The 25,000-nt window shown below is 42.9% G+C and overlaps 1 protein-coding gene across 1 annotated transcript in view; it reads right to left on the reverse strand.

The window, feature by feature from the left end:
• The window catches only part of LOC140120487 (ribonuclease T2-like), a 292,997-nt gene that overhangs the window by 206,209 nt on the left and 61,788 nt on the right, over positions 1-25,000 (reverse strand). Inside the window, exon 3 of the mRNA XM_072139513.1 lies at positions 15,153-15,251. Coding sequence (XP_071995614.1) covers positions 15,153-15,217 — 65 coding nt within the window. The 5' untranslated portion in view covers positions 15,218-15,251. The remainder of the gene's footprint in view (positions 1-15,152; positions 15,252-25,000) is intronic.

A 25,000-nucleotide genomic window follows, 5' to 3' on the forward strand; every position in this document is an offset into this window, starting at 1 on the left:
TATGGTATGTTGGCGAGACAAGCACAGAGCTCAAATTAAGATTGAACAATCATAGACAATCCATCAGGGTACACATAATTGACCATGTCCTACCACACAGACTTTGCGGCGATAGAATCCGCATCTTACGGCGAAAAGAGCTAGAATGGATTCACAGACTTGAGACCTTAAAACCAAAAGGCCTAAATATAGAATTCAGGACCATTGATGTGACTTAGGTTTGGGCATCTCCCCGGGAGTAGTGATCCCATTATCTGTCAGTATCAATAAAACAGTGGTGCATATATTGAACATTTAATCATATTTTATTTTATGCATAACAAGCCGACGGATGAGGGCCGCACACAACAGGGTAGGAGGAGTAACATGGCTACTGGGGCGTGGAGTAGCCGCGCTGTGTAGCCTCGTGCATGGCTACTCCACGCCCCAGTAGACACATAACTACATTTACATATTAGTTCAATAAAGTTTACCAAAAGTTAGCGGGGATGTGAGGATTAGCTCTAAAAAGAGCTATCCTCACGTCCCTTACATCCACCTACCACCCGATCTACCTTTATAGGTAGAATCGTGGTGGTAGGTTCCCTTTAACTATCTGCCTGGAAAGCAGAACATTTCAAACTTTGGTAATGAAGAATTTTTCCAACTTCATTTCATTTTTTTAAGAATGAAATGCAAAACTTAGCACTTAAATTTTACAACTAACATGAGGAACAATGAGTCAAGAATCACCAGGTTCGAAAAATCAAGTCTGGTCATTAAGCTGAAAACAAGCCTCGGGGAAAAGGGGTTAACAGTTTACTAAAGGAACCTTTCTTTTGAATAGTTACCAAACTAATATTTGTTTTATGAAATCATCAGTGGACATTAAATAGTTTGATACTTTAAGATATTGAATGCATAATTTTTTGTTTTTATTGTTTGTTGCGGTTATGCAATAACCATTTATCACAAATGTGATAAAAGAGAGAGAGAGAGAGAGGAGAGAGCGATAACGAGAGCGAGAGCGAGAGAGCGAGAGCGAGAGAGCGAGAGAGCGAGAGCGAGAGCGAGAGAGCGAGAGCGAGAGAGAGCGAGAGAGAGCGAGAGAGAGCGAGAGAGAGCGAGAGAGAGCGAGAGAGAGCGAGAGAGAGCGAGAGAGAGCGAGAGAGAGCGAGAGAGAGCGAGAGAGAGCGAGAGCGAGAGAGAGCGAGAGAGAGCGAGAGAGAGCGAGAGCGAGCGAGAGCGCGAGAGAGAGAGCGAGAGAGAGAGCGAGAGCGAGCGAGAGCGCGAGAGAGAGAGCGAGAGCGAGCGAGAGCGCGAGAGAGAGAGCGAGAGCGAGCGAGAGCGCGAGAGAGAGAGCGCGAGAGAGCGAGAGCGAGAGAGAGCGAGAGCGAGAGAGAGCGAGAGCGAGAGAGAGCGAAAGAGAGAGAGAGCGAAAGAGAGAGCGAGAGAGAGAGCGAGAGGGCGAGAGCGCGAGGGCGAGAGAGAGAGAGCGAGAGAGAGAGAGAGCGAGAGAGCGAGAGAGCGAGAGCGAGAGAGAGACCAATCTGACCAATTGGTCCCTCAGATTTCTCACCCTCCTATATAAATTCCAGACTGAACAAGAGGAAACGGTACCGGGATATGGAGGATTACCATACTGGAAAAATATATATCTTGTTCAGTCTGGAATTTATATAGAAGGATGAGAAATCTGAGGGAGCAATGGTCAGATCAGATATTGGCCCTGAAAAGAAAAGCCGACAGACAATTTTTGTCCACAATGAAAAAGGGGTGTTTTCCTTGCCTCAACTGTGTCAATTGCAAAATGATAGTGAAGGGGAACACATTCACGGACACACGTACGGGCAGAGATTACTCCATACGACATTACCTTACATGCAGCTCCTCATATGTCATCTATTTATTAGAATGCCCCTGTGGTTTATGGTATGTCGGCGAGACAAGCACAGAGCTCAAATTAAGATTGAACAATCATAGACAATCCATCAGGGTACACATAATTGACCATGTCCTACCACACAGACTTTGCGGCGATAGAATCCGCATCTTACGGCGAAAAGAGCTAGAATGGATTCACAGACTTGAGACCTTAAAACCAAAAGGCCTAAATATAGAATTCAGGACCATTGATGTGACTTAGGTTTGGGCATCTCCCCGGGAGTAGTGATCCCATTATCTGTCAGTATCAATAAAACAGTGGTGCATATATTGAACATTTAATCATATTTTATTTTATGCATAACAAGCCGACTAATTTTCTGTTTCTCCTTTTTCATAGATTTGAACATCCACTGCGCGACCTCGACACGTGTTTCGCGTTAGCCTTTTTCAAGGGGAGTGAAAAAACAAAGGCTTGAAAAAGCTTTACGTGAAACACGTGTCGGGGTCGTGCAGCAGTGCATGTTCAAATCTGTGGTATGGTAATTATATCTTAGGTTTTACTGCTTTTTTGTTTGCATATGTACATGTGCCGTTTATTGTTGCGTTTTTCACAGCCTATCTTATATTACTTTCTTACCCCATGCCTCATTTTGCCTTTTATGGCTATCCATTTCCCACATGCATTGTTTCCTAGTTTTTAATTGATTCCATTTTTTGTGCTGATACATTGTTTTATGATTGTCTATGATTAATAAAGACTATATTTTTCTCATATATAGTTTATATTTCTCTTTGAATTTGTTTGTTTAAGTTGTTTGATATATGTCTAGTGGTGTGACAAGGTGACTGCTTGAGAAGCAAGAGCGGATGTAGAGTGGGATACTTATTGGTCCCAGTATAAGTGCAATAAGTGGTGGCAGCGGGTCTGGTGCTGGAGTTGTATGAGGTGTGATTTATGCTCAATTTGTGCCCTGAGTTAAAGGTGAGCACAAGTTTGAGTAGGCTAAATTAACCAGTACAGTTGCACAACAAGTCCCATGACGAGGCGGCGGCGTCCTCGCCGTGACAATAATACACACACACACATATACATATATATATATATATATATATATATATACACACACATACATATATACACATACATACACACAGTTCCATGTTTCTAGATAATAACATTGTCAGGCTCAGAGGTTGTCGATCCTCTGAACCACTGCGGACAATGACACAAGCCACTACCTGGGACCGGAGTCTAAGTGGCACCCTGTTTTCACCAGAGCCCCCGACAAAGCGGGTTGGACTTGCTGCGTCGTAGTGCCAACAGGTAGTTCCACAGGCGCAGTGGCAGCCAAGGTCGAGGTACAGAAACATCAGGCAATCTCGTAGTCGGGGACAGGCAGGAGGTCAGGATGGGCAGCACAGGTTAACAGTCGGAGACATAGCAACAGGTTAGGGCAGGCGCAAAAGAGAAAAGTCAGAAACAGAACCGGGGTCACAAAGGAAATTCTCAGAAACAGCACAAGGAATAAACATAGCTTTCTCTAGGGCTCTAGTGACAAAGATCCGTCAGGGTGTGATGGGAGAGGCAGCCTTATGGGAAAATGGCCAACGCCAATTAATGGTGCGCTGGCCCTTTAAATTTACCGAGACTATGAGAAGTGAGAAGCGCTGGCTCTGTGCCTGCGGGAAGCGAGGGGCACGGGTGAGACTGCGACCCACGATATGGTTCCCGGGACCACACGTGACAAACATCTTATTCCCCACGATAGAAGAAAAAAAGGCACGTAGGGGACGGCGCCTCGGGTGATAACGTTTAAACAGATCTGGATGGAGTATTTGATAGATGTTATGCTCAACTTGTTGCCACTTGATTTTAATGCACAGTAAGCCCAACCTGGGGTCCGGTATAGATTCAGAAGATGATGCGGGTCCAGAGTTAGATGTTGGTCAAAAAGTGATGGTCCAGCGATTATATAGTTATGGGACACTAGTCTCCCGGGTGTTTAGTAAGCAGCTCCCAAGGCTCAGAATAACCGGTCACCTTGGCGATGCCGGTAAAGTACAATGAATATACAGAAAAATGTGAGCTCAGCGGGGCGCTAAGGTAACAACCCAAAGAGGCAAAAATTGTGTCCAAATAGCGATTTATTAATAAAATCAATTAAGATCAATTACTAAGATTAAATAAAATGGTATAAATATACATACATAAGGGTGAATAAAAAGTCCTATTAACGCGTTTCGGGTTTCCAAAAACCCTTTCTCAAAATCAGGACAAGAATGAATAATTTGGTAGAAATACAGTGCTTTAAATACATTTCTTAAGATAACATACCTGGGTATCATCTGGAATAGGAGTGGTCACTAGGATTGCACCGGAAGTGACAATTGGCGCGGATGAAATTGTCAGTGCCGGCACGAAAATAGATGTATACAGCCAACTAGGTAAGTATTGTGGTGTCTCGTGATGGATGACGAGTAACCGCGCATGCGCAGTAAATATTCAGAAGCGTATCAGTTACTATGGTGATCGCAACGAACTGTGCGAGAAAGTAAGTAGACTGGATGTGTCGCAACGAACTGTGCGAAAGAGTAAGTAAACTGGAGGTGTCAATAGAAGATCTGTATGTTTAAAGATCTATTTCATAGGGATAGTTGGTTAATAATTATATTAATGGTGGAGCTGATAAATTACTATATAAATGGAACAAGATGTTTAGCAAACATAATCAAGTAAATAATGCATACAGTAGAAAGGACAGTGTTAAGTAAATGCAGGGTAGAATCAATATACAAGATAAAGTAGACAATTAATATACATTTTCTAAACTCTCATTCAAACCTGTAGGGTTAAGGCTCTGTAACTTATAAATCCAAAACATTTCCCTGCGCTTGAGATGATTAAATCTTTGGGGAATGGATGGTTCTATATGTTCTATTGGTATGATATTGAAATCTCTGTAATTTTTATTGTGATGTGTGGCTGCATGTCGAGACACACTATGTAATACGTATCCGTTCTCTATATTAGATCTGTGTTTATTCAGACGTTCCCTCAGGGGCTGTATTGTGCGCCCTACATACTGTAATTTACAAGTACATTCTATAAGATATACAACATATTTGGAACTGCAGTTAATAAAGTTTTTGATGTGAAAAGTCTCACCCGTTACGTTGGACATAAATGTAAGTTGTCTTTGCTTGATAGTTTCACAGCACAGGTAGTCATCGTTATGGGCACAATCGTTGTAAGTGCTGTGAAACTATCAAGCAAAGACAACTTACATTTATGTCCAACGTAACGGGTGAGACTTTTCACATCAAAAACTTTATTAACTGCAGTTCCAAATATGTTGTATATCTTATAGAATGTACTTGTAAATTACAGTATGTAGGGCGCACAATACAGCCCCTGAGGGAACGTCTGAATAAACACAGATCTAATATAGAGAACGGATACTATTACATATTGTGTCTCGACATGCAGCCACACATCACAATAAAAATTACAGAGATTTTAATATCATACCAATAGAACATATAGAACCATCCATTCCCCAAAGATTTAATCATCTCAAGCGCAGGGAAATGTTTTGGATTTATAAGTTACAGAGCCTTAACCCTACAGGTTTGAATGAGAGTTTAGAAAATGTATATTAATTGTCTACTTTATATATTTATATATTATAATATATAATATTTAATATAATATATAATTAAATATACTTTATATATTTATATATTGATTCTACCCTGCATTTACTTAAAGGACACCTGTCATCAGGTCTGTGTCACTTGTCCTGTCACTACTACCTGTTGGAGCAGCTCACAAGGATCCATCCCAGCCTTTATCTAGTTATTTTATACATTATTCATTGTAAAATCATCTATTCTTTATTATGTAAATGAGGCTGGTCACATGGTCAGAGGCAGTGATGTTCCCCCTGTTACCCCTCCCCTCTCCTCCCCCTGTTCATGTCTGTGTGTAATGTATAGTAAAGTATTGCTGGTATCTGTGCTGCATCTGCTGGCATCCTCATAATACACAGAGACACAGACATCAGTTACACATGAATCTGACATGTTCTGCTATAACATGGCTGCCTGAAGCTGCTGTATCTCTCCTATACACACACACACACATGCACACACAGGCTGCAGGGGGCGTGGCCACCAGGAAGCACATCATTATACAACCTCACATCATTATACAGGCTGTCAGTCAAGCACTGGGGGTGTGGCTGTACCTCCCACTCATGAATAGAGTGGACAGCTTGAATATGCTAATGCTTCATTGGACATTTCACAGGTCATTTGCATACAGCTTTAGGACCTCATTGCTTAGGTTTACAGGCATGTAGAGGGACAATGAAGGGATAGAGGCAATGCTCTCTAATGGCAGTTTATGAAAATATATTTAGTTTAGGGGGGTTATTTTGCATGATGGGTTCTCTTTAACACTGTCCTTTCTACTGTATGCATTATTTACTTGATTATGTTTGCTAAACATCTTGTTCCATTTATATAGTAATTTATCAGCTCCACCATTAATATAATTATTAACCAACTATCCCTATGAAATAGATCTTTAAACATACAGATCTTCTATTGACACCTCCAGTTTACTTACTCTTCCGCACAGTTCGTTGCGACACATCCAGTCTACTTACTTTCTCGCACAGTTCGTTGCGATCACCATAGTAACTGATACGCTTCTGAATGCGCGGTTACTCGTCATCCATCACGAGACACCACAATACTTACCTAGTTGGCGCATGCGCTGTATACATATATTTTCGTGCCGATGCCCGGTGCGCATGCGCACACCGAAAACACCGGCACTGACAATTTCATCCGCGCCAATTGTCACTTCCGGTGCAATTTTAGTGACCACTCCTATTCCAGATGATACCCAGGTATGTTATCTTAAGAAATGTATTTAAAGCACTGTATTTCTACCAAATTATTCATTCTTGTCCTGATTTTGAGAAAGGGTTTTTGGAAACCCGAAACGCGTTAATAGGACTTTTTATTCACCCTTATGTATGTATATTTATACCATTTTATTTAATCTTAGTAATTGATCTTAATTGATTTTATTAATAAATTGCTATTTGGACACAATTTTTGCCTCTTTGGGTTGTTACCTTAGCGGCCCGCTGAGCTCACATTTTTCTGTATATTCATTCCCCACGATATCAGGTATCCAACAAATGTGTAGCAGGTGTAGCTACTTTGCAGATTTACCCCCAGCTAAACAAATCTCAATAACAAAAATGTTACCAACAAAAACATAATAAAATATGGATATAGATTAATTACAAATCTTTAGTAAATTCCGAAAAACAAAACTACAGCATAGCCATCAGTAAAAAAAGATAAACATATTAAAAACATGTGTGTCTCAATACATGTTATCAGTTATCCTAACTAGAGATGGGCAAATCGATTCTAATGATTATAAATTTGTTTAGAATGTCAGGAATTTCAAATTAAAAAAAAAAATGTTTTAATTTCCCCTTTATTAGCAAAATGGCCGCAAGCACAGCGTGTTACATTGGCAGAGAACTCTGGGAAGAAGAAACATGGCGGTAGTGTTCATCATTGTATGGCGGTAGTGTTCATCATTGTATGGCGGTAGTGTCCCTCACTGTATGGGGGTAGTGTCCCTCACTGTATGGGGGTAGTGTCCCTCACTGTATGGGGGTAGTGTCCCTCACTGTATGGGGGTAGTGTCCCTCACTGTATGGGGGTAGTGTCCCTCACTGTATGGGGGTAGTGTCCCTCGCTATATGGAGGTAGTGTCCCTCACTATATGTAGGTAGTGTCCCTCACTATATGGAGGTAGTGTACCTCACTATATGGAGGTAGTGTTCCTAACTGTATGGCGGTAGGATACCAAATTTGTATAGGTTTTATGTTTTCATACATTTACAAAAATTAAAACCTCCTGTACAAATTTTTTTTTTAATTTTGCCATCTTCTGATGCTAATAACTTTTTAATACTTGTACAGAGCAGTGGCTTGTGTAATTTTCGACTGTGGGCGCTATTTTCCTTTACAGGGTTAAAATCTTTAAAAAAAAAAAAGTTCTGTTTTGATAGATCGGGCATTTTCGGACACGGTGATATCCAATTTGTTTATGATTTTTACTGTTTATTTTTACATCAGTTCTAGGTAAAGGGGCATGATTTGAATTTTTAGGTTATTTTTAATTTTTTTTATTTTTACTATTATTCAGACTCCCTAGAGTACTTTAATCCTAGGTTATCTGATTGATCCTATCATATACTGCCATACTACAGTATATGGGGATATGGCAGTATATGGGGATTTCCCTCCACATCTCCACATTCATTATAATGTGCCGATCGATTAAACTTAGGCAGCCTTTGGTCTTCAGAAGACCCGAGGCTGTCATGGCAATGGATCGCCGCTCCCCGATGAAGTCACGGGGAACGAAGATCCTCGGCAAGATGGCGGCATCCATGGGTGCTGCCATCTTGTTGGCACCAACCGCGGGTGTAACCAATAAGACTTTGCTGCAATATGTGCGTCAACTACATATGGATCCCCATCTCGAATACACCTGATATTGGGCATGGAGAGAACAATACCAACTGGGGTAGATGTCACTTATCTGCCGCATGCAATATCAGATTCTCCTCTCTTGATAACAGTGAATTATGGGGCAGGGGACACATGCTACAAAGGTGAGTGGTACAAGAATGCTTTCTGGCTGCGACTGATAGATAAGATGACAATTAAGGAACGTCTAAAAGAATATTTGGAGTATAATGGGGGTCAGTGCAGTACTCTGAGATGCCATGAAAATGGGGTTCTGGCCAGAGAAATTAAAACAGTGGGACAAAGAGGCAGCAATTTTGGATTCCTTTTAAGGGGGATGGCACTCGTGGCGTTTTGAACGCATTTTTGGCTGGTTTTTAAGCAGTCCGTCAAAAAACGCATGCATTTTTAAAAACGCATGTGTTTTTTGAAAATTAATGTGTTTTTGACCAGTTTCAATTAAGATAATTGGTCAAACCTGTCAAAAACGGATGTGGTTTCAAAAAATACATGCGTTTTTTGACAGACTGCTTAAAAACAGGCCAAAAACGCCACATGTGCCATTACCATAAGTGTTCAAAAGTATGTTAAATACAATCTTTTCAGCTGTTATTGTGTTTTTCTTTTAGGATAAAATATTTAATATATGATATTATTTCTATACTAAAAGCAACGTTTTTAATTTGAATTGCCTTCTTGGCACTTTGCGATAAGTAATTAGGTTTTGTGTTGTAGTTTGCGCACTCGGTCTCTAAAAGGTTCGCCATCACTGGGCTAGGGTAATGGTAACTGAGGAAGAATATATTCGGTGAAGAACACAGGATATGGAACAGGGATGGGTGGAAGCGCAGAAGCAGTTGACGACGCACATGATGGAACATGCAGAGAATAAACTCATGTTCCTAAAGGAACAGTTCTATGGTGAGGAGGAACAAACAGGGAAGTTACTGGCCAGGTTGGTGAATGCCCATAAAGCAAATTCATTTATTTATGGGATGAGGGACTCCGGGGGGAGGGAAGTCACAGATACAAAAAGTATACTGAAGGTGTTTACTACCTTCTATAGACAATTGTACTCTTCCAGAGCAGATTATTCTGGGACGCAACTGAATTCATGCCTAGATTAAGTGCAAGTAATGCAAAAGGTCCCAATTTCTTTGGAAAAGCTAGAACAGGTGTTAGGGGTATGGCCAATGATAATGGGCCAGGGTTTGACGGCCTCCCAATAGAGGCGTTCTAAGAGTTTGTGGAAATGCCGCAGTGGTGCTTAAAGTTTAAAAAAGTTTTAAACAGGCAGCCTACCAGCTTCTTGCTACGAGGTTTCGATAGTGGTGCTACTTAACCCCTTAAGGACGCAGGGTTCTTTTGCTCATTTTTCGCTCTCCACATTCAAAAATCCATAACTTTTTCATTTTTTTGTGTACAGACCTAAGTGAGGGCTTATTTTGTGCATAACAAATTATACTTTCCCGTGATGTTATTTATTATAACATGCCTCGTACTGGGAAGCTGGAAAAAAATTCCAAATGTAGAAAAATAAAACACGTGCGTGATGTTCTTGTGGGCTCAATTTTACGACTTTCACTCTGCGCTCCAAATAACACCTCTACTTTATTCTTTGGTTAGGTACGATTGGGGGGGATACCAAATTTTTAATATATTTTAATATATTTTCAAAAATTAAACTAATGTGTACGAAAAATGAAAAAAAAAAAGTTGCCATATTCTGACACTAATAACTTTTTCATACTTTGGTGTACAGAGCTGTGTGATATGTCATTTTTTTTGCGAAATGAGTCGATGTTTTCATTGCTATCATTTTGAGTACTGTGCGACATTTTGTTCACTTTTCATTACATTTTTTATGTCATGTGAAAGAGGTGTAAAAGTCGCATTTCGGACATTTGGGCACTATTTCCCGTTTCTGAGTTCACCGCTGGTTTTAACTGTTTTTATATTTTGATAGATCGGGGATTTTGGGACACTGCGATACCTAATGTGTTTGTGATTTTTACTGTTTATTATGTTTTATATCAGTTCTAGGGAAAGGGTGGTGATTTGAACTTTTAAAATTTTATTAATTTTTTTAAACTTTTTTTTTTTCTTCTTTTTTTTCACAATTTCTTAGACACTCTAGGGTACATTAACCCGAGATAGTCAGATCATTCCTACCATATACTGCAATACAACTGTATTGCAGTATATGGAGTTTTTGTATGTTATTCATCACAATGAGTTACTGGCTCATTGTAACGAATCTCCTGAAATCATGCAGACACGGGTCTGACAAAGACACGGAGGAAGCATGACGGCGCCCATGCCCCGCCACGTTTTAAGTGCTGCCGGCGACTATGCCACCGGGTAAGAAGAGATTAGCACCTACGATCAGTGCAAGCACCGACCGAGGGTGATAGCGATGGGTCTTTGCTGCAATATGCAGCAAAGCCCATCTTTCTATGAAGATGGCTCAGCCGTGAGCCCTCTTCATACACCCTTCATAGCGGGGAAAGACGCTCAGCTGCCGGAGTCGTATAGAATGGTATCCCTTCTAACAGCAAATATTAAATTACTGGCTAAAGTCCTGCCCAAGGCCATCCGGAAGGAGTAAGTAGTGCGGACAGTGGTGTACAGGGACTTATCCCCTCGAAGTCGAAAGCAATAAACCTTTGCCGACTCTTTTTGAACCTACAGGCTACAAAGGAGAAGAGGGATGAAGCTGTGGTGGTATCATTAGATGCTGCCAAAGTATAGAATGGGAGTACTGGAGTACTTATGGGCAGTACTAGGTAAGCTGGGTTTTTGCCCTAATTTTATTCACTGGGTTCGAATATTGTACAGATCATCAGTTGCTAATGTTGCAAATAGGGCTGTATCAGAACAATTCCATCTTCAGAGGAGCACGAGTCAAAGGTGCCCACTGTTGCCCCTTTTATCTGCATTCGGGATTGAGCCTATGGCCTGTATTGTCCAACAACATGTAGGTATAAGGTGATTTAGATATAAAAGAGGGGGGAGTGGGAGAGGATTCAGTTATAAACAGACAATGTGTTGCCATTCTTGTCTGATGTCCAGCGATCGGTACTAGTTGTATTGGAGGTGATGGAGGTTTTTGGAGGTTACTCTCTTTTCTGGAGCAACTGGTCCAGAACTATAGCTATGTTACTTAATTCAGTTCTCCACAGTGCCCTAAATATAGAAATGATTGCAGATTTCTGACTGACCTGAAGAATACCAACCTCTCTGTATCTGTGCAACCTGGTCATTACCTTGCTACATACCCAGTCAAGCGTGTCATGAATGTACACCCTTAGGTACTTGTAGGTGTTGACCTGATCTATTTCTTGCCCGTTAATCCTATTTGGTACTGTGGCCATTTTGTTAGGTCTATGAACATCTCTCTTGATTTTTCGTGTAGCTATAACATCACTGCATTGTCCACACCTATCCCTTCATTGTAGGCGAACTGAAGCAGGTCTAGATGCCACATAACCTCCTCTTTTAGGTGCTTAATCAGAACTCTTTGGATATGACTTCATTATATGTGATGTCAGAGCAATCGGTTTGCAGTTTATTGGGCCAGTCAATTTCTTGGTTTTGTTCAATGGTCTGATGCTCAAGGTTTTCCAGGCCACTGGTATCATACTCAAGGCCACCTCATCTTTTTCCCTAAAGGATTTCTTTTTCTTGTTTTTGACTGCATTCAGATCTTTGGATACCCATGGCTTGTAGTTCTGGAAGCAAGAACCAGTTCCTGTGGGATTTCCTGATCAAGGAAAAATTTGAGATTGTGCCAACAGCCTGTAAGCCTGTCAGCATCTTCTGCTTGAAAGATGCTTCAATCAGTTAGGCCGAAGCAATCTCTTGGGGCTTCAGTCCTGGCTACCGTCCATTTGTGTTTTGGCTACTATTAAAAATCTCTTCACCTGCGGTCTATAGATAGGTGACTATGTTGTGGTCCTATCTGCCACTGATATATTTGCAGTATATACTGCTATATACTGCAGTATATAGATAATGCCTTTCGATGCACACGTTTCTTTTGATGCATCTGATATTTCTATAACCATATAATCAATATCATTCTGATAAAATAAAACAAATTAGTATTAGGATCTAAACAATATCAATAAAAATTCTTTTGATGAGATTGAGAAACATACAAGAACAGAATAATAAAAATATTAAATAATAAAAATATAACTTTTTAAATTATAAATGGATTGTTTAACAAAGAATAAATCTCATCCTATGCACAAAATAATACTATTACCATTAAGATACTGTCAGCATTGATCATGAATACGCCATAAAAATTAAAAGAAAATGCTTTAAAATCAATTGAAAAAAGAATCTAATTTGATTGGTGACGAGAGACACCCTCAGATGAAGCCGCAATATGGTGGCAAAACAGCCATAGGGTATTATTAGGGAAAATTCTATATATGCAAAGAGGGAAATGTAGTGATAAGGTCCTGGTGTCAGACAGCGACATACGAGCAGCATAGAAGAAGCAGCAAAACCGCGATCGTTCACAGCAGCCTGGCACTCACATAAAAGAGTGAGACAGCGCTGCTGTTAAAGTGCAGTCTTGACACGGCAATCACTTGCCACACGGACTGCTTCTGCTACTGCGCAGCAGTAGAGGAACAGCAATACAAGTTATGTGAACATCGTTACCAGAACTCTGGGATCGATGCCACATTAATATAATATTGGACGCTGCACTTGGCATATACAGTGTGCGCAGGAAAATACTCTGTGCATGCTTTGTCTAAAACAAACAGTGTTGCAAAAAGCTTCTTAGCCCTAACCGATAAATTATCCAAAATAAGGGGCTGGGAGATCAGGAGAGTGCAACATTGTTTTATTGTTAATGAGAAACAAAGTATCAATTAAGTCAACAGGACATTACACTACAAACAATATCTACTAAGTTTAACAACGATACCCTCTAATAAATCCCTCAATCTAAGGGAATCCATGCAAGTCAAATTACAGGGGTCAGTCTCTGCATGGAAGGGGAGAACATCCCTTGAACTTTTCCTATTTGTTTAGAATCTTGTTCATAATTATTATTTATTTTAAATATAATTAATAAAAGCTATATTTTACTGCCACTTTTTCCCTACACTTCCCTTCCCTTAAAATTAAAATATATGTAACTTTGGTGGTGCACTTTGGCAGAAGAGAAATAAGCATAAAGAAAAAAACATCTAAAAACTAATATTCTTCTGACACATCGGGATGTTTATTCTGTTGCTCACTACGATCAGTGAGAATTTCACCGGTGATGTTTGTGTCTGCAGCTAGGGGGGTGTATACAACACAAACCAAGACAAGTGTGTACTCTCAGGGAAGATAGTAAGGATTAATACATACTACTAATAGCTCAATGTTTACACAACAGTGCTGTTTCTTGACGATGTAGTGGTTGGGATGGCTCCATTTGTTGTTAATATAGAGCATCACACCTTTCTTTTTTCCTGTTGCCTTCCTATCTCTGTCAGCTCTGACCATTTGGTAGCCTGGGAGGTTAATAATTGAATCATCTAATCCACTGCGCAGTCATTTTTAGAGAAGGCAATAAGTTAGCTCTGTTGATATTCTTTTTTTAAATTTTTATTCTTTTGTCTTCAGTATGCCACAGTTTCCATGTTTCGGGTAAGTACACGGTGCTGTAATGCTGAAGAGCTGATGTGCAGAGGTTTGTACTTCAGCTTTTCCCAAGCCATCAGGCTATCAGTGGCAACTAGCGGAGCCACCAGCATCCACACACTCCAGCCTCCGGTCATCAGAATCAATGAATCCCCATGAATACCGGCCGGTGTGCACATGGTTTCGTTGATATCGATGACCGGGGGTTGGAGTGTGTGGATGCTGGTGTCGGGGCTCTGCTGGCTGGCATTTATGCTCCAATAGCTAGCCAATTTGACATGCTTTGTGCAGCGCTACGTAATCTGTGTGCGCTATATAAATAAATAATTATTATATAAGTGGAACACTAAAAACTACCTTAAAACTAACAAAAATCCCAGAGCTAGTGTACAGGCAGCCACTTAGCATGGTGCCCAGCTAGTGTACAGGCAGCCACTTAGCATGGTGCCCAGCTGGTTGACCTAGCAGAATCACATGTCCCACCTGGCCTATCACAGCCATGCGCACAGAGAGCATGTGTGTGATTGCTAGGAGGATGTAGCCTACTTGATTGCTTGCTCAGCAGTTATTCAACCACTTGGTGCACATTCCCTGAATAGGAACTTGAAGCATGAACAGCTTTTCAGTTTTGGGGAGCATAGGTAACAAATCTCACATATTCGGTACAGACCTAAAAGTTGCAGTTCTGGTTCGCTCATGACTACCTACCTTTAACAATGCATACAAGTCATATGTCCTGGGAATGTTTTGAACAAAATTTGGATTTCAATAGTGTTTGAAAAGACCTATCATTTTCACTGAGAAAAAAGATCCTGTAAGCCTGCAAAGGACAATGTTCAAGTTTTCTTTCAATCAAAGAGATGGATATTGTTATGCAGGCATATCTAGACCTTGCCTAAAGTTAAACTGGTTTTGTGGCCCAAATGATCCACACTTACTGCAATGCAGAATGGTCTACCTAGTCTCCATTCAGATTTCTGGAATGTTCAGTGAGAGCAAAAACTTATACATACACAGTATATTTTACAACGTGTGCGAAAGTTGAAAGACATTTTCTTCCTTACCTGAAAATCCACGAATCATCCATGCAGGAAACATACATAACCAAAAAAAAAGATACAAACAGCATAGTCCGTTGAAAACGAAACTCCAGATTAGGCTTACTGAAAAAAAAACATACAAATTCTTAGCAAGCATGCAATTACTGTTAAGGTTTAAATCTTTTTCAATAGTTTGTACGCACAATGAAAAAAAGCTCCTTGCTAAGGAGCTGTGCAAAAGCCTACACAAGTCCCGGATGGCTCCTTATGTAGTAGCAGCAGAAGTGACTTAGGCAGCACTCTAAAAATCCAGAAAAATTCAAATGAAGATGTGATTTATTGTGGAGACATTGCAGTTTTGACAACCTTTCACCCAAAAAAGGTGGTCAACACCGAAATTTCACCACTATTTTGATTAAAATTTTTCTGGATTCTTGGATGTTTCTCCTAATGCAATCCTTTTTCAATAGCCATCAGTACCACATTAACCCCTTTCTGCACCTTGTCGTGATACTACGTCATAGAATGCGGGTCGTTCCCGCACCTTGATGTAGTATCACGTCATGGCGATCGCCAGGGCTCAGAAGCTGATCCCGTGCAAACGCCGCAGGATCCCGGCAGTACGCGTTAACTGGGATCCCGCTGTAACAGTCAGGATCGCGATCCTTGTGACCGCAGCGTCTACGGTGAATCGCCACGACGATCGGCACCCTCCATGCATGGCACGGAGGTGCCGATCGTTGCCATGGCAACCCTGAAGCCCGATGAGGACCCCAGAGTTGCCTTCACTAGAAGCCTGTTAGGCTTCTAACAGTGCTGATGTCAGCCTATGCAGAATGCATACATTAGTATTGCAGTATATTACAATGAACAAGTGATCAAATGATCACTTGTTCATGTCCCACCCTGGGAAAAAATAAAACAGTAAAAAAAGTTAAAAAAAAAGTTCAATTAAAAAAAATTATTAAAAGAGAATAAAAGTCCCTTGAAGTCCCGTCCCATGCAATAATACAATATAACATAAAAAAGTGAAAATCACCAAAAAAAACACAACATATTGGGCATCAAAACGTCCGTTGCAACCCGTACCATAAAATAAAATTGTCACTGAACCAGTACGGTGAACGGCTTAAAAAAAAAAAAAAAAAAAACCTGCAAAAATTATGAAATTTTCACATCTGACCTTATAAAAAGCGCATAAAAAGTAATCAAAAAGTAACATTTACCCTGACATTTACCCTTTACATGTTCAAGAGAGGCCTGGATGCCTTTCTGGAGAGAAAAGATATCACGGGTTATGGGGATAAAACATTTATTTAATTCTTAAAGGTTGGACTTGATGGACTTGCGTCTCCTTCCAGCCTTATATACTATGATACTATGATACCAAAAATAAGTACAGCTTGTCCCGCAAAAAAAACTATAAACCAGCTCTGTAAACAAAAAAATATAAATGTTCTGCCCATTGTTACATGGCGATACAAAAACAAACAAATTTCTCACAAAATGAGTTCTATATTCTGCAAAACAAGTTAACCATAAAAGAGCCATATAAATGGGGTATCGACGTAATCGTGATGACTCATAGAATAATGATAATACATTACCGTATATTCCGGCGTATAAGACGACCTGGTGTATAAGACGACCCCCCTATTTTCCTGTTTAAAATATAGAGTTTAAGATATATTCGCCGTATAAGACTACCCCTTTTCCAACGCATACAAAACAACGGTAAAAATATAAAAAAAAACAGATTTGAATTTAACATGGTCCTTTTTTAAATGTAAATTCTTATGACATGCAGGTATATAGCAGGAAAACTGTCGCTCATAAACATAAGGCATACAACAACAACATTACCATTACAGCACAGCCCCCAGTAGTATACAACACTGCCCCCAGTAGTATACAGCACAGCCCCCAGTAGTATACAGCACAGCCCCCAGTAGTATACAGCAAAGCCCCCAGTAGTATACAGCAAAGCCCCCAGTAGTATACAGCACTACCCCCAGTAGTATACAGCACTGCCCCCAGTAGTATACAGCACAGCCCCCAGTAGTATACAGCACTGCCCCCAGTAGTATACAGCACTGCCCCCAGTAGTATACAGCACAGCCCCCAGTAGTATACAGCACAGCCCCCAGTAGTATACAGCAAAGCCCCCAGTAGTATACAGCACTACCCCCAGTAGTATACAGCACTGCCCCCAGTAGTATACAGCACTGCCCCCAGTAGTATACAGCACTGCCCCAGTAGTATACAGCACAGCCCCCAGTAGTATACAGCACAGCCCCCAGTAGTATACAGCACTGCCCCCAGTAGTATACAGCACAGCCCCCAGTAGTATACAGCCCAGCCCCCAGTAGTATACAGCCCAGCATTAAAAAAATAAATAAACATATACTCACCCCGATGCTCCCCCGATGTCCGCGCCGTCTTCTTTCTTCTGCCGGGCGCCGCCATTGATCTTCCCCGGCAGGCGCCTTGTATGACGCGCCGCTGCTGACGTCATACTAGGCGCCGACCCGGGGAAAGACATGGCGGCGCCCAGCAGAAGAAAGAAGACGGCGCGGAAGACTGAAGACAGCACAGCGCGGACATCGGGGCCAACGGAGGGTGAGTATTTCCCCCCCGATGTCTTTTTGAGGCTGCCGGCAGCTTTTTGAGGCTGCCGGCAGCCATCGCTGTGCTAGCACCGATCGCGGGTGTTACCGGTAAGCCTTTGCTGCAATATGCAGCAAAGACTTACCGGCTATGGAGAGGGCTCAGCCCGTGAGCCCTCTCCATGCCGCCGTATAAGACGATTACCGGCGTATAAGACGACCCCAGAGAAGACAGAAGATTTTTCTGTCTTCAAAAGTAGTCTTATACGCCGGTATATACGGTATTTTTATGGCACAGTGAACGTCCGGCGAAAAAAATGCTAAAAACCTTAAACAAGAATTAATGATTTTTTTAACCACCACCAAGAAAGAGTTAATAAAATCTGATTATTAGCTATTGAGCCCCGCCCGTAAATGATGTACCTGAAAAGTGGATCTCATCCATATGTCCAAATTACAAAAAATAAACATTTTATAGCCTGTAAAAAGTGAGCTCTGAATGGCGCAGCTTCCCTTCTATGCTTGGCCGTGTGCCCATAAAGAAGTAACCACCACATATGGGGCATCCTCATACTCGGGAGAAATTGGGTATCAAACTTTGTGGAGTTTTTTTTGTCATTTAATACTTTGTAACGGTTTAATTACACCTCCATATTGTTTTAACTTATGTGAAGCATCTAAAGGGTTAACACACTTCTTAAAGTTGATTTTTTACACATTGAGGGGTGTAGTTTCTAAAATGGCATAATTTATGGTGTTTTACTGCTGCTTAGGCCTCTCAAGTCAGTTAAAGCTGAGGAGGTGCCTCTAAATAAGGGTTTTGGCGATTTTCATAAAAATTAGAAAAATTGCACCCAAAATTCTGAACCTCCTGACAACCTAGAAAAGAGAGAGAATGCATAAAACCATATGCTGCTATAAAGCAGACATTCTGGAAATGTTAGTTATAAAGTTACTTTGGTGCTATGACTATCTGGCTGAAAAGCAGAAAATTTTGAACTTTGAAAATGAATAATTTTAAGGAATTTTTGCCAAATTTAATTTTTTTTCATAACTAAACACAAAAGATATCATAAAAATTTTTCTATTAAAAATCAGGCCTGGTCCTAAAGTTCTAAAATGGCTTAGACACAAAGGGGTTAAGTAGAAATTAATTGTTACAGTGATTACTTTTTGGAGCATGTTAATAAAACAAGGACAAAATACACGATAAAACAGATATTTAGACAGATACACTAAGGGTAGAATACAGAAGGAGGAGGAAAAAGAGGGGAAAAAAAAAAAAGGAAGGAAGAGTCCGATGAAGTGTATTCTGAAGGGTGGGAGGAAAACTTCAAGGTTTCCCCGTGTCCCATGACGAGGCTGTTTATGCCCCCTAAAGGAAATTTAGAGAAATCTATCCTGGGGGCTGAACATCAAAGAGGATCTTAAAGTCCTGAGAGTCCTTGAAATGCATCCAAGGAGACCATACATGGGGAAACTTTTCATGGGCCTCTGGTGTTCATACAGCCAGCTACTCCATGCGGAATAGGTGGGACATTTCTTTAGCCCATTCGGCCAGGGAAGGACAGGTGGTGGACCGCCAGTGGCGTGGTATTACCGCCCTAGCCGCAATTAGACAGAAACGTAGAATATCTTTCTTTTGAGCTCCGATTTGGCCAGGAAGGACAGAGAGAAGAGCTATGTCTGGACATGCAGTCACTGTTTTGCCTGAAATGTGCTGATAGATGTTGAATACCTGGCTCCAAAAGGGTTTAAGGGCTTCACAGCTCCAACAGACATGCAGCATGTCTCCTCTATCGGTTCCACAGCGCCAACAGATGTCCAAAACCAAAGGGAAGGCCAGATGTAACACTGTCGGCACCCGGTACCACCGTGACACTATCTTGTAGCCCTTCTCCTGTGCTGAACAAGCAGAGGACATCTTGTGCGTGAAAAGGAAAGATTTGTCCCAGTCTTCCTGTGATAGGGGGGTTCCCAGCTCGCGTTCCCAACTTTTGACGAATGGGAGTTCTGAAGTCCTAGAGTCGCCCGTCAGGATGGAATTAATGTGGGAAATGGCGTGAGGTGGGGCTGAGTCCAGACGGAATAACCCCTCAAAGGCTGTAAGGGAATGAGCAAAGGCCGCCGCGTCACCCGTCCCCACTATAAAGGACCGTAATTGTGAATACTCAAACCATGAACTACCTGTGTGTCCCTGGCGTGGATGAAAATCCCTATGAAGAGGCAATGGTGATCCCTGCAGCAGGTCGAACATCCGTGGGTCCTCCAGAACCCCCCAGCCTAGGAAGGAAAACTTAGCCATTCCTGGTTGGAAACCAGGATTCCGAAAGATCGGGGTGAGAGGGCCAAGCTCGAGGGACAGGGACTTCTTAGCTATCAATGATCTCCATAGGCGCAACGCATCCCTAAGCAGAATTGCCTGGGGTGCAGGAGCGGGAAATGTCCCCGCTGGGACCCAGGGCAACAATTTAAGGAGGGACGGAGAGCATGTTTGTTCCAGGACAACCCATTGTTTGGATACCATATTATAAGTCCAGTCAAGCAGTCTGAGAAGTATTGAGGCCCGGTGGTATAGTCTGAGGTCAGGGAGACCCGCCCCCCCCCCATTGTCTTTGGTCTAATCAGTGTCTTTCAAGCTATTCTGGGGTGCTTAGATCCCCATATGAATCGCAGCATGGCTGATCGCAAGGTCCGGAAAAAGCCAGAGGAGGGAAGGATCGGCACGCCCTGAAAGATGTATAGAAAGCGTGGAAGTACATCCATTTTTAGAACATTGATCCTACCAAACCACGACAGGCGCTTACAGTCGTACGTTTGGAGGTCCTTCAGTGTACGATCCAGAAGTGGCGAGTAATTAAGAGCGTATAACCTCGACAGATCGGTCGGGACCGCGACTCCCAAGTATTTGAGGGACGTCTGCCGCCACTGGAAGGGGAAGTTATTCTTAATGTGATCCACTTCCGATGTGGAAAGCGATATATTAAGAGCCACAGTCTGGTATAGTTGATTTTAAAGTCACTATCCGCACTATATCTCTTGAATTCCTGTATGAGCGATGGAAAGGAAATCCGTGGTTGGGAAACATACAACAGCAGGTCATCTGCGTACAACGCAGCCTTGCAATGTCTGGATCCCATTGTGATCCTGTGAATATTAGAGTTTTTCCGGATAGCTATGGCCAAGTGCTCCTTTACAATGACGTATAACAGGGGCGAAAGCGGGTACCCCTGTCTAGTGCCATTTGTGATGAGGAAGGGCTTGGAGAGGTTCCCATTAAATCTCACTCTAGCTGTAGGGTTGGAGTATAGAGCCATAATTTTCCCCAGGAACCTAGGGCCCAACCTGATCTGTCGAAGTGCCGCTACCATAAAGCCCCAGAGGACCCTATCGAAGGCCTTTTCCGCGTCTATAGATAGTAAACAAGATGGCATGGAGCGTGGGACATTAGGAGGAATGTTTTGTTTAGGTTGTCCCGTGCCTCCCTCCCTGGGATGAATCCAACCTGGTCAGTGTGTATTACTGTCGGGATATGGGGGGCTAACCTTTCCGCCAAGACCTTAGAAAATAACTTCACATCCACGTTTATAAGGGATAAGATAAGATAAGATAATCCTTTATTAGTCCCACAGTGGGGAAATTCACAGCGTTACAGCAGCAGAGAGGGTACAGAGAGTGAAGTACAAACTATGACAACAATAATATTATTGATAAATGAACATAAAGAAAAAGGGGGATAAAAAGGCAAAAAAGAGACAAGCAATGATCGTCAGTTTGATGTTTAGTCTGTGGATGGGACCTGCAGGGACTGGTTGGTTGGGGGGCGCAGGTTACTTCTGTTTGGGCCTTGTTTGTTGAACAGCCTGATGGCAGCGGGGAGGAATGACTTCCGATAATGCTCCCTCTCACACTTGGGGTGAAGCAGTCGGTCACTGAATGTGCTCCCCAATTCCACCACAGTCTCATGCAAGGGATGGGAGCTATTCTCCAGAATAGACTTCAACTTACACAGTGTCCACCTCTCAGCTACCACCTGCACTGTGTCAAGAGGACCCCCCAGGACAGAACTGGCTTTCCTAATCATTTTGTCCAGTCTGCTCCTCTCCCTAGCTGAGATGCTGCTTCCCCAACAGACTATGCCAAAGAAGATGGCTGGTGCCACTAGAGTTGAAGAAGGTCTTAAGAAGAGCCCCCCGCACTCCGAATGCCCTCAGCCTCCTCAGCAGGTGTAGCCGGCTCTGACCCCTCCTGTGAAGTGCGTTTATGTTCTCTGCCCACTCCAGTTTATTGTTGAGGAGGACACCCAAGTACTTATAGGACTTCACTGCCTCAATGTCTGTCCCATGGATAACCACCGGTTGAGAAGGAGGACTGTGCTTACGAAAGTCCATCACCATCTCCTTGGTCTTCCCAGCATTAATCCTAAGGTGGTTTCGCTGGCACCAGTCCACAAATTTCCGGATCAGTTCTTTGTACTCCCTGTCGTTCTCACCTGTAATGAGGCCTACTATTGCAGAGTCATCAGAGAACTTCTGGAGGTAGCAGCTACATGAATTGTACCTGAAGTCTGCTTTGTACAATGTGAAGAGGAAGGGAGCCAGAACTGTACCTTGAGGTGCACCGGTACTACTCATCACAGTATCCGACACACAGTCCTGGGCTCTCACATATTGAGGTCGGTTTGTGAGGTAGTCTAGGATCCAACTAGAGAGATGGTGGTCCACTCCAGCCAGATCCAGTTTGTCCCTTAGTAGCCCTGGCTGTATGGTATTGAAAGCACTGGAGAAATCAAAGAACATTATTCTCACAGTGTTCCCAGGTTTCTCCAAGTGAGAAAGAGTTCGATGTAGAAGGTGGATGATGGCATCATCTACACCAATGCCTGGCCGATAAGCAAACTGTAGGGCGTCTATAGATGAGCTCACTAAAGGGCGGAGATGTGCGAGAACCATATATATAGGTCTATAGCTAGCCGGAAGTGAAGGGTCTTTACCCTACTTGGGCAGCACACTAATGTGAGCGTCCATATTGTTGGGGAAGAAGCCTGAAACCGAGGATACGGTACCATAAACTTTGGCTAGTAGAGGGGACAACAATTCTCTAAATTGTTTAAAGAAGGCCGGGGGAAACCCGTCAGGCCCAGGACTTTTGCCAGCGGGTGTGTCTTTAATTACAGCAGAAACTTCGGGCGCCTCTATATCCTGCTCCAATGTGTCACTGACTTCCGGGGGTAGAACTGGTAGGCATGTCTCTGCCACGTACGCATCTATGTGGGAAGCTTGAGAGGATGATGATGTTGGCCTCTCAGTACCCCTAATGTCATATAGCAAGGTGTAGAAGGAAGCAAAACTGTCACATATCTCGTCAGGGTGGAAAACCTCCGCTCCCTTGGGACCTTTGATCGATGTTGCAAGTATTTTTGGTCTAAAAGAGACCTTAAGGACTCCCTGGCCCCTGACAACTCAGCCAGATCGGATGCAGTCAAGGAGGACTTGTGGCGCAATTCTAATGTCTGGATCTGTGCCGTAAGAGCAACCATCCGTGCGTTGTTATCTGACTTGAGGAGGGTACCGTGACGAACAAAGATATCCCGCAAGTCTCCCTTGAGTTGCTCCGACTGCTGGGGTGAGTGTGCCGGATCTATCCACTCCGGGCCGTTGGCAACGGAGGCTATGTGTTCTCTAATCTCCGCAGCACAAACTGAGTCCCTTAGGAGGGTGTCATTTAGTTTCCACCTCCACGGGCTGCGACTATGGTGCTGCAAGGACAGTGTCAGGACAACGGGAGCATGGTCAGAGAAGAGAATGTTCCCAATTGTCGCCTTGGGTTCCCATTTAAGGGCGTTGTGACTTAAAAGGAAAAAATTGATTCTGCTTTAAGAGCCATGCGCCAGGGAAAAGTAGGAATAGTCCCGATCCTGAGGATGCAAGATCCGCCAGATGTCAACCATCTGCAGGACGTGTAAGTCTCTCCGCAGGCTACGGAGGTGGGTGAGCGGGGTAGAACCCCCCGCCCTCCTGACGTGTCAACTGAGGGGTCCAGAGGAAAGTTAAAGTCGCCCCCTACTATTAGGTGTCCCTCCATAAAATCTGACAGTGCGCTCAATATTGTCCTGAAAACAGGAATAGGGCCGTTGTTGGGGAGGTACCAGGTGGCGAGAGTGAGCACCTGCCCGAAGGCTCTTACCTTCGCAAAGATATATCTGCCCTTGTCGCCAGGACCTCCAGTGACAGTGATTTGTGGAAGGCTATCGACACTCCCTTTGACTTGGCCTCAGGGTTGGCGCTGTGGATCCATTGCGTAAAATAGCGATCTCGGATGTCTGGCACGTTGGTGTATCTGAAATGGGTCTCCTGTTAGAAAAGGATGTTAACTCTCTGTTTGTGCATGTCATATAGGATCTGTGACCTCTTCTGTGGGACATTAAGTCCCCTAACATTGAGGGATGCGAGACGCAAGGTATCCATGGTGGATCTGAGTCCCCTCTAGCTTCACACCGCCCCACTGAAAGGATAGCGGAGGATACCGGATCCTCCTGTATTATAACAAAGGGAAGGGTAAGGGTATAGAAGGGGAAGGGCTATACACTAAAACACGACAAAGTGGGGCAATACCAACACAGAACAGACTAACACTCAACCAACAAACACTGAACAGTGGGGAAAGAACACTTATAATACCGCAGGCAGGCCTGCTGGCTACGGATTCCCTGGTGGGTAGTGTGCTGACTGCGAAAGGCTCCCCCTCCCCCCACCCAACAACCGCATATTACACAGTGAATCTATAACAAATCAATTAACCAAATCCAGTTTCAAGAGAAGAATACAAAAGAAAGGAGAGAACGTCGTTTAAGAATTAAAGCAGTAATGAACATTTGGAGGGCAGAGGAGGCGGCAATGGAACTTTGAACTACTACTGAACCCAGAGAGCCTCGTTGGCTTTCCAAATCTTGTCCCATAATGGCCATTCCTCCATCTGATGCCCTAACCCTGAGAAAGAAAACACATCCTTAAACAACCATGCTTATTGAAGATCATTCCGGGGGCAGCGTACCAGGATCGCGACCCAGCTGCACACCTCCCCTGTCCCGACCTCGCTGGGCCCGGCGTCTAGGGGGTCTCCCTGGCGGGGGAGCAGCTCCATGTAGTGGGGGTAATGGTAGACCTGGCCAATCAGGTAACTCAAGAGCTGTAATATGTAATGCCTCTGCTACAGCAGGAACATCGCCCAGGTGTCGGATAACAAATCTCCGCTCTGCCTGTCGGA

This window comes from Engystomops pustulosus, chromosome 3 (genome assembly GCF_040894005.1).
Source record: "Engystomops pustulosus chromosome 3, aEngPut4.maternal, whole genome shotgun sequence".
Classification (NCBI taxonomy): Eukaryota; Metazoa; Chordata; class Amphibia; order Anura; family Leptodactylidae; genus Engystomops; species Engystomops pustulosus.